Raw genomic sequence first — 14,937 nt, forward strand, 5'->3', positions numbered from 1 at the left:
CAGTCTTCTAATTTTGGAAAATTCTATACATTCTGTTACTAGCAGTTTGGGCAAAATCCAAAGTGCTAGTAAGAGAATGTATGAAATTTCAGTATAATCCCAAATTTGATATTATTTTCAGTTCAGTTAAGCAAGATAGTGGTATCTCTTAGATTGTTAGAAAGCCAGGACTTTGGATGTACATAGATAGTTGTAGGTGAAGTACACATGAACTCACCATCACCATCATTGTTTAGCATCTGTCTTCCATGCTGGCATGGATTGGATGGTTTGACAGGAGCTGGTCAAGCAGAAGATTGCATCAGGTTTCTGTGTCTGTTTTGGCATGGTTTTTATGGCTGAATGCCCTTAACATCAACCACCCCGCAGAGTGGACTGAGTGCTTTTTACGTGGCACCAGCACAGGCGAGAGCAATTTTGACATGGTTTTTACTGCTGGATGCCCTTCCAAATGCCAACCACTCTACAGTGTGAACTGGATGCTTTTCACATGTATAAAAGTCCCGAGAGAATAGAAAGGTGGACTGAACACTTCACTGAACTTTCCAATAATCAACTGGAGTTGATAAACTACTTAGATGGTTCCATTTGAAGTTGTAAATGGTGTGTTATATAGGTGACTTGGTATATTTTACATAAGATATTTCTGTGTATTGAATTTCATTGACTGAGGAGCAAGCTTCTTAGTCACATAGCTATGCTCTGAACCTATGGAAGAAGCGAACTAGAAACCCTGAGGACCTTACAGATGAGATGAGGCCAGATCGAGAGGATAGTGGCATGTTGCACCAAGGACACTTCCAATTCTGGCCAGCATTGGGAAAACAAATATTAAAATAATAAGTTTGGTATTATCAAAGGGTGACTGAGGAAGTGGGTTCCCCTTTTGCACTGATATTGTTTTGTTGTTTGAATGAACTTCAGGTGAGTGTTTCAAAGTCTGACAAAAAGTTTGTGTCAAAACATTCTCAGAGTGTAATGGAATACTGTTTACTTACTTGATTAGCTTGGCTGGAATTGCTTCAATTATTATCTTGATTATGATTTTTGGGAATTACATGAACTTAATAACACTTCATTTCCTCTCCTGTTATTAACCTCTGCTGTCATTATATATATATATATATATATATATATATATATGAAATAATTAATACTGAGAAAATTGTTGTAATTTACAGAATACACTCTTCTTCGACCCCTCCCTCTATAACATCCCCTACTCATTCTATTTTCTGCTCTCCTTCTCCATCTAATATTTCTCCTCACTTATTTTCCCTTTTCTCTCTCTCTCTCTCTTTTTGTTGACCATGTTTTCTTCTTCTCTCCTTCCTCTGTTTCTTTATCTTTGCTGTTCAGGCCATTTCTTCAGTCTAGGTCTATAAACTAATTGCAGTTGAAACTCTGATATCTTTATTTATCATTATCATCATAACTGTCATCATTGTCATCATAATTTTAACATGTGTTTTTTCCATGTTTTCATGGGTCAGACTGAATTTGTTGAGGCAAATTTTGTACAGCTGGATGCCCTTCCTGTTACCAACCTACACCTGTTTCCAAGCAAATTAATATTTTCCCTCTAGTTAAACATGTTTTCACAGATGTTTGGAAACGAGCAACAAAAACTTGTATGATATTCATTTACAACTGTCACATGATGTCAGACTAAGGACACACACACACGATAGGCTTCTTTCAGTTTCTATCAAACTCACTCATAAGGCTTTGCCCCCTGGGGCTCTAGTAAGAAGACACTTGTCAATGGTGCTACACAATAAGACTGAATCTAAAACCATGTGGTTGGAAAGCAGATGCAGGCTTAGCTGTATGGTTAAAAGTTTCCTTCCCAATCATCTGGTTCCGGTTTCAGTCCTGTGTGGCACCTTGGGCAAGTGTCTTCTATAATATCTATTTCTTTACTGCCCACAAGGGGCTAAACATAGAGGGGACAAACAAGGACAGACAAAGGGATTAAGTCGATTACATCGACCCCAGTGCGAAACTGGTACTTTATTTATCGACCCTGAAAGGATGAAAGGCAAAGTCGACCTTGACGGAATTTGAACTCAGAATGTAATGACAGACGAAATACCGCTAAGCATTTCGCCCGGCGTGCTAACATTTCTGCCAGCTTGCTGCCGCCCTCAACTATAATATCAGGTTGACCAAAGCTTTGTGAGTGGATTTGTAGGTGGTAACTGAAAGAAGCCTCTCTGTGTGTGTGTGTGTGTGTGTGTGTGTGTATGTATATATAAATGTGAGTGTGGGTGTATGTATATATAAATGTGTGTGTGTGTATCTTTGTGTTTGTTTGTCCCCCACCACTGCTTGACAACTGGTGTTTGTATTTTTTTACGTCCCACATAACTTAGCAGCTCAGCAAAAGAGACTGATAGAAATTAGTACCAGGCTTTAAAAAGAAAAAAAATAAGTACTGGGGTTAATTTGTTCGACTAAAATTCCAGGTGATACCCCAGCATGGCCACGGTCTCCTGAGTAAAACAAGTAAAAAGTCAACGGGTGAAAGATTAAAAGAAAAACAATGCAATCACCAGCAGATATTGTTGAAAATTAGAATCTAAACACTTGAATGTTTTGTCTGTTTTCTTTCTGATGTTGAATAAACCAGTTCCGTTGTGTTTTGTTTTTGTACTTTCTCCTTATCTGACCCACTTCATTGTCTTACCATTTACGAAACAATTAATTTCCGAATGGCAGAAGTTAATCTAACTCTGGATTAATTACAAACATTAATTATGAACTAGACTGGTGGGGAAGTGGAAGAGTTGTTAGAACCTTGCAGTATTTGTCCACCACTTTGTGTTCTGAGTTCAAATTCTGCCATGGCCCATGGCTTACTTGGGTGGCAGACTCAGTTTGTTGCCTGGTTTAACACCACTTCTTGGCACATTGTTTTCAGTGGAGTCTGCTCTGTTGTCAGCATTCAGGGAATGTCTCCAGTTTGAGACCACTTCTGTTTCCATAATACAAACTTTCTGTTTTGAAGTGATCCAAATTAAAGCTTCCTATCAAAACTTTATTAAATCTATGTTTCAAATACCAGTTTAATAATGATGTTATTCTACTAAATTCTTCATTTTCAAAACTAGCTGGCCCCGTGTCATCAAAAATAACAGCTCATTGTAGTATTTTATATATAAATAAGATACAAAATAATCAGATACAAACATTCACATACTTCCCTTGTACATGCACATACATACACACATATACTCACAGAGTTGAAACGCTGTTTGACTTTTTCTTTTCAGTGTTGAATGTTCACCATCCCACTTCCATTGCACGCACACACACACACACACTCTCACATATCTCCCATTTACACACACACACACACACACTCTCACATATCTCCCATTTACACACACACACACACACACAAAGAGTTGAAACACTGATTTTTTTCTCTGTAGTATTTCCATCATCTCTTCCTTCTACATTCATCTATTTACCTCTTCCTTTCTCATTCATATGTTGTGATGGAGCAAAACCACGAGTATTATTATAGTAGATGTTTCAAATACCAGTTTAATAACAACAGTTTTTCTACTAAATTCTTCATTTTTCCAAAATGAATTGAAATAAAGATAGTGTATTTTAACAGAAAATATTGGAACAAAAGAGTTAAAATCTGAAAATTTCTTATCTTGTCATTTTCAGATTTGGTCTTAGCAATAAATTTGATACCGAATTTCCATCATCCCTTTCAGCAAAGGTAAGTAGGGTTTTTTTTTTTTTTTTTAAAAAGATTTTGTTTTTAAATTTAAAAACCCTCAGGGGAAGTGATAAAGTTTGCCACAGCTTTGATGTTTAGTTTGAGTTGCATTAAAAATCAAAACTTACATGCACGCATGCACAATATTCAAATTTCAAATATATTACCTGTGAGAGGTGATAACTGTCTCAATTGACCATCTTAATCTATATGAGTGATGATGGTGGTATTTGGAGCATAACACAAAATTTTGTTGGCTGGTTTTAATTTAGATAATTTTAAAACAAGAAGTTTATATCATAAAATTAGGGGTAGGTTCATGCAGGTTGGTATCAAAACGGGTCACAAATATCCATTCGGGAATAAATGAAATCACAGCTTTTGGTGGGGAACTGTTTTATTATCACTTGTTTCTTGGGCTTTTTTTTTCCTAGAAGTTTCATCTAATGCAACTGATTCTGTTACATCATATTGACATTTTGAAGACTGTATGGTTAAGAATTTTCCTTTGCAACTGCACGGTTTCAGGTTCTATCTCACTGGCTGGCATCTTGGGTAGGTGCTTTCCACCTTAGCCTTAGGTCAACCAACACTTAGTGAGTGAAATTAGATGAAAATTGTATGGAAGCTCATCAGGACCACCTCCCGCCATTCCTGTTTATGGGTGGTATGTTTAATTCCTTGTATGGTTTTGCACCACCACTTTATTCTCTAGCTTTACTGGAGTCTGTTGAGTTCAAGCATTGTTACCAGGACAGCTGTTCTCTATCCCCTCTGAGGATAACCTGTAACTGGTTTTAACTGGTAGATGTTTTTGAGGCTGTGTGGATCAGAACTTCCCTTTGTAGCTTCATGGTTTCTGGTTCAGTTTCACTGTCTTGCTCCTTGGGTATGTGCCTTCTACCTTAGCCAGTAGTGTAACTAGAATATGTGCCACTTGGGGCAGTCCTTGAGTTTGATCCCCCCATACCCTTTCCATATAGGCTTGCACAGGTTTATACAGTAAACCCAAAAGTGCTTTCTCTACAAAAGTGTTGTTTGGAGTGAGCTTCCCTCCATCCCCAGCTATGCTACTGACTTTAGCCTTGTTAGTGAAATTAGGGAGATGGACACTGTATCAAAGACTGTCAGAAGAACCATTCCTGTTTTTGGATGATATATTTAACCCCTAATATGGTTTAGCACCACCGCTTAATTCATGGGTACCTTCAGTCGAGTCCCTTGTATTGCAAGTATTGTTACCAGGACTTTTGCTCTTTCTGAGAAAAACCTCTTCCCTTTCTCCCACCAGCTATGGAGCCTCTGAAAAATGCGTTTGGCACTAGAAAAAAGGAAGACGAGTGGCGAGCTGGCAGAAGCGTTAGTGTGCCCGACGAAATGCTTAGCAGTATTTCGTCTGCCACTACGTTCTGAGTTCAAATTCTGCCGAGGTCGACTTTGGCTTTCATCCTTTTGGGGTTGATAAATTAAGTACCAGTAACACACTGGGGTCAATGTAATCGACTTAATCCCTTTGTCTGTCCTTGTTTGTCCCCTCTATGTTTAGCCCCTGGTGGGCAATAAAGAAATAAGAAAAAGGAAGATGAAGGCTAAAGGAAGCTAATTTCTTTACTAATTTATCAACTGAACTCTTTTTCAAAGTCAGCGTTTATTGATTCAGTGATAGTATATTAGAAATAATTGGTTCACGCCATATTATTTATTCTCTGCTAGATTAATAATTTACGTAGGCATGGTATAATTACCATTAATGATGTTTATAAACATTCTGTCATTAACAGTCTTATGATCATATTTTCTAATGAAATACATTGACAATTTTGTCTTAATTTAAAAGGGATTAGTGAAATGCCAAACTCCATTAATAGCCTGGTGTTTGGATCATTATTTAATGGAAAAGGTTTTTACATTAAATTATGATGGAAGGTTAGAATTTAAATACTGTATTTTCCAACATACAAGTTGGCATAGAGGTCTGATCAATGAGTATCTGGATTGTTGCTATAGTAATGAAGCTAATGCATGCAGCGTGAAGCTGCTAGGCACAGATTGATCTTGAACCGTGCTGTGCATTTGCACTAAATTTTAACATTCTAGTTCACTTCCACTGTTTACAGCAGTGCTTGGAAGGAAGGTGTGTAGAGTGTGATTGTCGCATTGACTAGGACAGAGAAGGTTGTCATGGCGATACCTGCTCAGAGGCCTATGCAAAGTTGCAGAAAGTATATGGAGAGGAGTGTATGAGTTGCACACAAGTGTACGAGTGGTCCAGACGTTTCCAAGATGGCTGAAAAAATGTTGATCTTGACAAACATTCTGGGAGACCCGCAAACATCATCATCATCATTTAACGTTCGTTTTCCAAGCTAGCATGGGTTGGACTGAGAAAAACATTGCAGCTGTGAGGGAAAATTGTCGAATCACTATCTGTTAGTTATCAGAGGATGTACAGATTAGTTACAGTTCAGTTCATTATCACTGAAGATTTGGGTAAGAGACATATGTCTGCCAAGTTTGAGGCAAAACTGCTTTCAGCTGACCAAAAAGACACTTGAGTTTCAGTTGCACAAGATCTCCTTGATTGTGTTGAGAACGATGAAAACTTGAAAACTTTGCATCAGCCTCTGAGCAGGTATCGCCGAGCTTTTGGCAAAACTTGATGCAGATTCTCTGCTCAACTTTCTCTGTTTTCTCTGTTATGGTCAATGTTACAATCACATGCTATACACCTTCCTTCCAAGCACTGCTGTAAACAGCAGAAGTGAGCTAGAACATTAAAACTTGGTGCGCATGAACAGCAGAGTTTAAGGTCAATCGGTGCCAAGTGGTTTCACTCTGTGTGTTTTAGCTTTGTTACTATAGCAACAGTCTGGATACTTATTGATTAGTCTACGTATAGTGTAAACATTGAAACCTCGTCACTATCTTTCCTTATCCTACTGCATTTCACATGGAATTTTTTGATTCTTCAAAGTCATCTTAGTGTATAAGTAATTTTTGGCTATAAATTCTTTTCTGAAAAATAAGAATTTTTGTGTTTTATATAACCAGAAGAGGTAGTTCAAGTGGGTTAGTATGGAAAACATTAAAGATGGATTTCATCTCAGGTGTTGTTATCTTTTCATTTACAGGTGGCTCCTGAAGAATACAAAGCCACAATGTTACGCATCAATAGTGTCCTAAGGAAAGCACTACCTGTTAATGTAAAATGGTTGTTCTGTGGCTGTGTATGTTGCTGCTGTACCCTGGGCTGTTCACTGTGGCCAGTTGTTTGTCTCAGTAAAAGGGTGAGTTTAGTGTTCGATGTTACTGTTCTATTGATATTTTTTTGTATATTGTTCTTGATGTATTTTGTATATTGTTCTTGATTTTGAAAATCATAAGAATGCAGGATTTGTGGTGTGGTTGAGAAACTTGCATCCTAACCACTTGGAGTTTTGAGTTCATTTCCACTGCATGGCATTTTGGGCAAGTGTCTTCTATAACCCCTGACTGACCAAAGCCTTTTAGATAAATTTGGTTGATGGAAACTGAAAGAAGACTGTCTTCTGAGTGTGTATGCACGTGTGAATAATGTCATACACACACACACACATACACACACACACACATTACAGAAGTAAATAGACACCCTTATAATCATTAAAATTTATTTAAATCTGAAATTATACATTCAAATTATTTACTAATTATTATGTGAATATCTAATATTTAGTAGACATGCCCATTGCATTTTTCAATGCAAGGATCCTATAAGGTGTGCTACTGATCAGATGATGAATATTCTCTTGGAGAATTTCTTGCCAAGTTTCATGCAGTAATCGCAAACGTTCTGGTTTGGAGGATGCTTTCTCGTTCTTTTTATGAAGTGTCCTGTCCGTTATGCCCCAGAGGTGTTCAATAGGGCTCTCGTATCTGGTGACTGTCTTGGCTATGGAAGTTTTTTTAATCTTGGGTCTTTTTAACCGTGTGACAAGGAGACCCATCTTCCATAAATAAAGAGTCTTTAATCATTTCACCATTGGAGAAGATTGGAAGGAGTCCTTTCCGCAATATGGACACATATTTATCTGAGTTTGTTTCCATCACACTCCACCTACTCTGATTAACCATTGCTCCAAATTGTTCCCCCAGACCATCACAGAATAGCTGCCTTGTTTCACTGTTGGCAGCAATCTTTTTATGTCAAATTCTTGATCAGAGTTTTCAGACCCTCACTTGACCACTGTCAGAAAATAGAGCAAATCTGGACTATGATAATGTCCCAAAATGCTAGCTGCCATTCCATCATCTCACTGGCCCAATCTTTTCTCCACTTGATATTGGCTGGTTTAAGAAATGGCTTCCTTCTTGCTGCTTTGCCATAGTAGCCAAGTTTGTGGAAATACCTGACAGCTGTTCTGGGACTGACATCAACTTGTTCTGCTATGTCAGAGGTCTTGCAAAGAGGATTATCCTCCACACTTCACTTAACAAAGCAAAGGGTCCTATTAGAGTGCCCTGGTTGACCTGGGCAAGGTGATGTGGACTCCTTCCCTCTCTGGTGAATTGCACAATCACCCTATTAACTGTAGAAAGCAGGATCCCAAGTTTTTCTGTGATTTTACGTCGAGTAAGTTCACCTTCAGATTGACCTACAATATGGTCTCTTTGGAATTTGGACAGTTCCAAGGCTTCTTTTGTATGTGGCATGATTAAACAGTCACATATAGAACCTGAAACATAAAAATGTCCATTAATATAAAATATAAACCATTTCAAGTTTAGCATAAAACAATGTTTTATGGGTTGTCTATTTACTTCTGTCATGTAGGTGTGTGTGTGTGAGAGAGAGAGAAAGAGCAGTGGGACATAATTACTATAACTTAATGCAATAAGATGTTCCCTGATGGTCCTTTGTGGTTGAGCATCTAAATGCACCTGGTACACCTATAACAGGGCTCAAAGCCATGATGGTGAAAGGCATGTAGGAACTATAATATAAACTTGTTTATCCCTATTTCTCCTACATACACATAGATATTACAATAATTGCTGTTTTAATATTTATTTTTTCCCAGGTTAAGAGTTTATATAAATTTTTCTTGCAAGTTTGCTTTTTTTTTTACATTTTCTTAAAAATGATGTGGTATTAAATAACAAAAAAAAAAAAGAAATTCAAAATACTGATTTGTGTGTGTGTGTGTACGTGCGCATGTGTGTTAAAAAGATACATTCTCTGGAGACTAATTTTTGCTGTGTATCTCTCACTTCAGACACGACATTCTATAGAAAAAGTTATTGAATGGGAAAACAATCACCTGTATCGTAAGGTAAGACATTAGCACTGAAATTATCTTCTTCCAATTGAAAAAAACTGAATGGTTTTCATTGTTTTCTTTTAATTCTGTATTTCCCATTAAAGGAACAACAAAACAACCTTCTCCTTGCCAAAAACTACAAATACTTCATTATGGCCCATCAATCACTGGGTGACTTAATTGTTGCTTGACATACTAGAAATAGCAGCTAAATTTCCTATTGTCTTAATATAGATGCTATCTAATATTACATCAGTTTATGTAGTCTTGGATATACTCGATGCCTAAAAGAAAAAAAAAAAGGAATTGGATTGTGGCTGGAATACTTCTGATAAGCAAGTCTGTTCAATTCAATTGATGCTCTGCTGAGATAATATGGTTATATGACAAACTACCCTAGCAGTTAGTAAAGTGTATAAAGCATTGTCCTTTTGGGGGTAAAGGTTTTTGTGTTTATACCTGTAATTTAATAATCCAGCCTTGTAGCATGGCTACACTAATTCTCCTGAGAATTATGTTGAGGGTATATGTGTCTGTGGCATACATGGCTGCTAATTCATGGTTTCAAAATTCTGTCCGAGATTCATTTATATATAATGATGGACTCTCCCGTTGAAGATGACATAAGAGCATTTAGCTTTTGCTGAACGCCCTGCAAAAATGATTCGTTTATAATGATTAAATGTTCATGCTGCACATTAACTCTCTCTCTCTCCATCAAATCTACAATAAGGGTGCATGGCTCAGTGGTTAGGGTATTACACTTATGATCTGGTGATCGTGATTTCAGTTCTTAGACTGGGTGGTGCGTTGTGTACTTAAGCAAAGCACTTAATCTCACATTGCTCTGTGATCACTTCGACACCTAAAGTATGGTACACTGTGCACCTGTTCAGACACACACACATATATGTTGATATCAATAAGGCATAGAAATTATGATGACTTTTGGTCGATATCTGATGATGGTGAGTGCATCCACATCTTTCGTGTACTTTTTTTCTGTTTTCTGTATGTTCTGTCATCATCTTATGCCACACTATACTAATATATATAACACCAAATAAGTTAGGGGTTGTGGATCCAACCCTCTAAGGGATAATACTTATCCAATATACTGTTGGTATAATACCCAAATTCTGAATACACAAGTGTTTTTAATTGTAATGCAATTAACTTACTTATTGTATTAAATGGGTAAAGGTAAAGAAATATTTTACCATTAATTTATAATACAAATAAGAAAATGGAGAAACAATTTAGTTGGTTCATCAGCTTTCGGATATTAGAATGTTGACTTATTTATTCATTTAACAAAAACGAGAACCTTAATAACATACATATATACATTAAAATTCAATACATTTAAGATAAGAATACAATTAATATATATATCTCATGATGATGATATACAGACACACACATACATACTTATAAAAATCAACAAAAGAGTACAGTGATCATGCTGTAGGGAGTGTAAAATCCAACATTTTGGACAGTTCTTCTTCAGAGAGGATTCCTCTTAACTTTTACCTGAGCAAGGACTCTGTCTGAATTGCTGGATTTTCCACTCCCCATAGTAAGTCCACAGTACTCTTTTTCTTGATTTTATCAAATGATACAAGACTTACCACTGTGACCAACACCAATCTCTTTTGATTCTATGTGCATGTGAGGGTGTGTGTGTGTGTGTGTATTTGAATACCAAAATGTTTGTACCAAATTCTTTTAAATTCTAGCTTGGTCTAAACTGGCGACTGAGTAAACAACGATGTGATTCAAGCAGTATGATGGAATATGTAAGTGAATTTTTATTATTACTGTTTAGCTGCATACCACTGTGGCCCAAATTCAAATTTGGCAAGTGTTGACTTTGTCTTTTATCCTGATAGAAATAAGGCGGTGAGCTGGCAGAAATGTTAGCCCGCCGGGCGAAATGCTTTGTGGTATTTCATCCGCTGCTGCTTTCTGAGTTCAAATTCCGCTGAGGTCGACTTTGCCTTTCATCCTTTCAGGGTTGATAAATTAAGTACCAGTTACGCACTGGGGTCAATGTAATCGACTTAATCCCTTTTGTCTGTCCTTGTTTGTCCCCTCTATGTTTAGCCCTTTGTGGGCAATAAAGAAATAAAGAATTAGTTTACTAAATAAAACTCAAATGCTGGTTTTTATTAAATTGGCTACACCCTTCATGCCAAAGTTTGTGGCCCAGTGTTTAAATTTAATAATAGTGAGCATAGTAAGGAGTTTTGTCCTTATTTTCAACCTCTAGCAATCTTGTATTAATTTTGTACTTTCTCTGCTAAAAAGTCTACTTCAGATTCGTGTTCTTTTACCTTTCTCCATCAGGCAATACCTTAACTCTTTTGCTACCATATTTTCTCTTGATATGCACTATCTTTATTTCAGTTAATTTTACATTAATGAATTTAGAAAATGACCTTTGTCATTTTTGTGCTAGTGTTTCAAGTTTTAATTTGTTTGTTCCCTCTCGAGCCATGCCTGGCTCATAAGGGCCGGTTTCCTGGTTTCCTTGGCATATAGGCTCCCCACCTGGATGGGACGCCGGTCTGTTGCAGGTGAGCTGCAAGTTGCAGGAGGAAAGAGTGAGAGAAAGTTGTGGCTAAAGAGTCAGCAGAAGTTTGCCATTACCTTCTGCTGGAGCCACATGGAGCTTAGGTGTTTCGCTCATAAATACACACATCGCCCGGTCTGAGATTCGAACCTACGATCCCTCAACCGTGAGTCTGCTGCTCTAACCACTGGGCCATGTGTCTCCTCAAGTTTTAATTTAGTTCATCTTAAAACAAGCAGCTTGTCATTGAACTAGTGGGCTCTCAGCTAGGTTGGTATCAAAAGTGTTAATGTATCATGCTACTTGCGACTGTAGTAAATATGTAGGACAGTTCAATTCTTGATGATCCATCTCTTAACAGCCTAAGTCTAAACAATCTTCTGTTTCTCTGCATGAATAGACCCAAACTAACTTGTTAGTAACTTAGAGTACATAAACACTAAATCATTAACGACTTAAACTAATACTTTCTTGTATTTTTAGTTGTATGTTTAGGCTTGAATGCCACTTGTGGATTGGCAGGATTGTTAATGCATTGACAAAAAGTCTTGCAATATTTTTTCTGGCTTTAAGGGGTGAGCTGGCAGAATCATTAGCATGCTGAGCAAAATGCTTAGCAACATTTCATCTGGCTTCATGTTTTGAGTTCAAATTCCATGGAGGTCGACTTAGCCTTTTCTCCTTTTGGTGTCAATAAGATAAGTACCAGTCGAACACTGGGGTATATGCAATCGACTTACCCAGTCCCTGAAAATTGCTGGCCTTGTGCCAAAATTTGAAACCAATATTTCTTCTGGCTTTTTTGTAGGGTGGCAAGCTGGCAGAATTCTTAGCACGCTGGACGAAATGCTTAGCGGTATTTCATCTGCCGTTACGTTCTGAGTTCAAATTCTGCCAAGGTCGACTTTGCCTTTCATCCTTTCGGGGTTGATAAATTAAGTACCAGTTACGCACTGGGGTCAATGTAATCGACTTAATCCGTTTGTCTGTCCTTGTTTGTCTCCTCTATGTTTAGCCCCTGGTGGGCAATAAAGAAATAAGAATCGTTAGCATGCTGGACAAAATGCTTAGTGGCATTTTGTCTGTCTTTATATACTGAGATCAAATTCTGCCAAAGTCGATTTTGCCTTTCATTCCTTTCGGGGTCGATAAAATAAATACCAAGGTGCTGTAGAAAGGGATTGAATCCAAAACTATGCAGTTACAAAGTGAGCTTCTTAACTACACAGTGATGCCTGTACCATGACTTAGCCACAAAAAAAAAAAAAAAATTCTATTTCTGGGGATCCTCAATAAACTTTTGCTTTATGTTTGCTGAATAATTAGAGGTGCTAATCCCCACATACTAAAAATACAACAGAAAAAAACAAAAAAAAAACTTTTCAATATTATTTTTTCTTCTTCATTTTAGGTATTGATGATAGAATTCATTCCTAAAATTCCCATATTTCGACCGGACTGATGGTCATTCTCTATGGACCTTTCTTTTGTTTTTGGGAGCTGGCATGCTGTACTTGAAGTCTTTCATGGTTACCAATGGGAATTGGGAGGAGGTTAAAATGCTACAACCGAACATATCCCCTCCCATTGCTGCTGCTGCTGCTGCTGCTGCTGCTGCTGCTGCTGTCGAGGGCTGTGGAATCCTGGAACTTTATACTATCGGTTAATTTGTCTTACTGGTTGCTGGGTTGACTCTAGTCCTCTCTTCTACCTCTCTCTCTCTCTCTCTCTCTCTCTCTCGTATAACTTTTTGAGTTACTTAAACATAAACAAAATAAACTCGATAAAGTATACACACTCACACACACATCAATCCAGAGATACATGCCACTTTTCCACTTTCCCTTAATTTCCGACTCCCCCCCCACTCTTAGACACTACCACTTTTCCACACGATTCAGTATTCTCACTTTTTCCCCACACACTCATCTACGTACACTCAAATTTTCTCATGCACACACACATATGTACATTATATATATATATATATATATATATATATATATATATATATGTGAGTATGTACTCATATTTCACTTACAAACACTAGAATACATACATATTTAAAAATATTCACAATCTCTGCTGTGCAAAATGTGCAAAACACTATTTTCCTCATTGCAAAATTTTATTAATTTTGCAAATACTGTGTATTTTTTTGTTTTGATATTTAATTTTTTTTTTTTAGTAATGTTCCCAGTTTTTTCCCCACTTTTTAATATTTTACATTCTTTCTTAACCTTCATGTGTGTGTGTGTATATATATATATATATGTATATATATCTATATCTACACACACACACATCTATATATACTTAAACATATATACACACACCTATATACATTTATATATACATAATTAATATATATACATACATACATACACACACTCACATACAAATATATAGTATGTGAATATTTAATTGAGGTTATTTTAAAACAAGCTTAAGAATGACAATAAAACATTTATTGAAGGGGATGACTCAAATTACTCAGAGTAGAGTCAAATTTATTGTAAAATTTGTGTTGACTTGGACTTCAAGTTTCATCTAACAACTGAATATTCTTTTAGACAAAACTTAGAATCCCAGCCAACACAAATTACTATAAAATGTATTTATATTTTCTTGGTTTCAAAAGCATTGTGATTTTAACATCTCTTTGGTGTCTTTTGTACTTCCTTGACAAATGTGAAATGTTCCAATGGTGGAAGTAATTCTTTGGATCAGTAATAATAATAATAATTAATTTTTATTGTCTGAATCCTTTTCTTTCAACCATTCTGTTATTGTTGCTTTCTACAAAGGGATTTAAAAAAATTTCTTTCTGTGTATTGATCACAGTCATTTCATTAACATCTTATTGATTCATTGATTTCGCGACATTGTTACATATATATTCTTAATATATAAACAATTTTTTTTTGCATTTTTTTTTTAAAGTCACCCTTAAAATCTTAGGAAAAAAAATGGAATTAATAAAGAATTGATTTCCAATCCAGAGTGATAATTTGATATTTAATAAAAAAGGAATTTTTTCCCCCCTTTTTGAACTTGAATGAACTTTGACCTTCCCCTTATCTGCTCTTTCATTAAAATACATTTTGAAATGATTGTAGTGTCACTCTTTTGAGATGTGCAGGTACTGTTTCATATATATATATATCTGTAAATATAATATGACAATTATTCGGTAGCCAAGATAAAACTCTGAGTTTCGGATGCCAAGGTGGAAATCCACGCTACCATCTCTTCATCCTAGTTTTATCTTGGCTACCGAATAATTGTCACATATTACATTTACAGATAAATTCCTCTATTTA

At 36.4% G+C, this 14,937-nt stretch overlaps 2 protein-coding genes across 2 annotated transcripts in view; one reads left to right on the forward strand and one right to left on the reverse strand.

Moving 5' to 3' along the window:
• Positions 1 to 13,792, forward strand: part of LOC115214350 (cysteine-rich hydrophobic domain-containing protein 2-like) — a 31,875-nt gene extending 18,083 nt beyond the window's left edge. Inside the window, exons 2-6 of the mRNA XM_029783544.2 lie at positions 3,685 to 3,739; positions 6,871 to 7,026; positions 8,995 to 9,051; positions 10,779 to 10,838; positions 13,026 to 13,792. Of these exons, the coding sequence (XP_029639404.2) occupies positions 3,685 to 3,739; positions 6,871 to 7,026; positions 8,995 to 9,051; positions 10,779 to 10,838; positions 13,026 to 13,076 (379 nt within the window). The 3' untranslated portion in view covers positions 13,077 to 13,792. The remainder of the gene's footprint in view (positions 1 to 3,684; positions 3,740 to 6,870; positions 7,027 to 8,994; positions 9,052 to 10,778; positions 10,839 to 13,025) is intronic.
• Positions 13,793 to 13,982: 190 nt separating this feature from the next.
• Positions 13,983 to 14,937, reverse strand: part of LOC115214310 — a 34,312-nt gene continuing 33,357 nt past the window's right edge. Inside the window, exon 10 of the transcript XR_004999973.1 lies at positions 13,983 to 14,004. The gene's annotated coding sequence lies outside the window, so the exon portion shown is untranslated. The remainder of the gene's footprint in view (positions 14,005 to 14,937) is intronic.

The sequence above is a fragment of the Octopus sinensis genome, linkage group LG7, assembly GCF_006345805.1.
Source record: "Octopus sinensis linkage group LG7, ASM634580v1, whole genome shotgun sequence".
Classification (NCBI taxonomy): domain Eukaryota; kingdom Metazoa; phylum Mollusca; class Cephalopoda; order Octopoda; family Octopodidae; genus Octopus; species Octopus sinensis.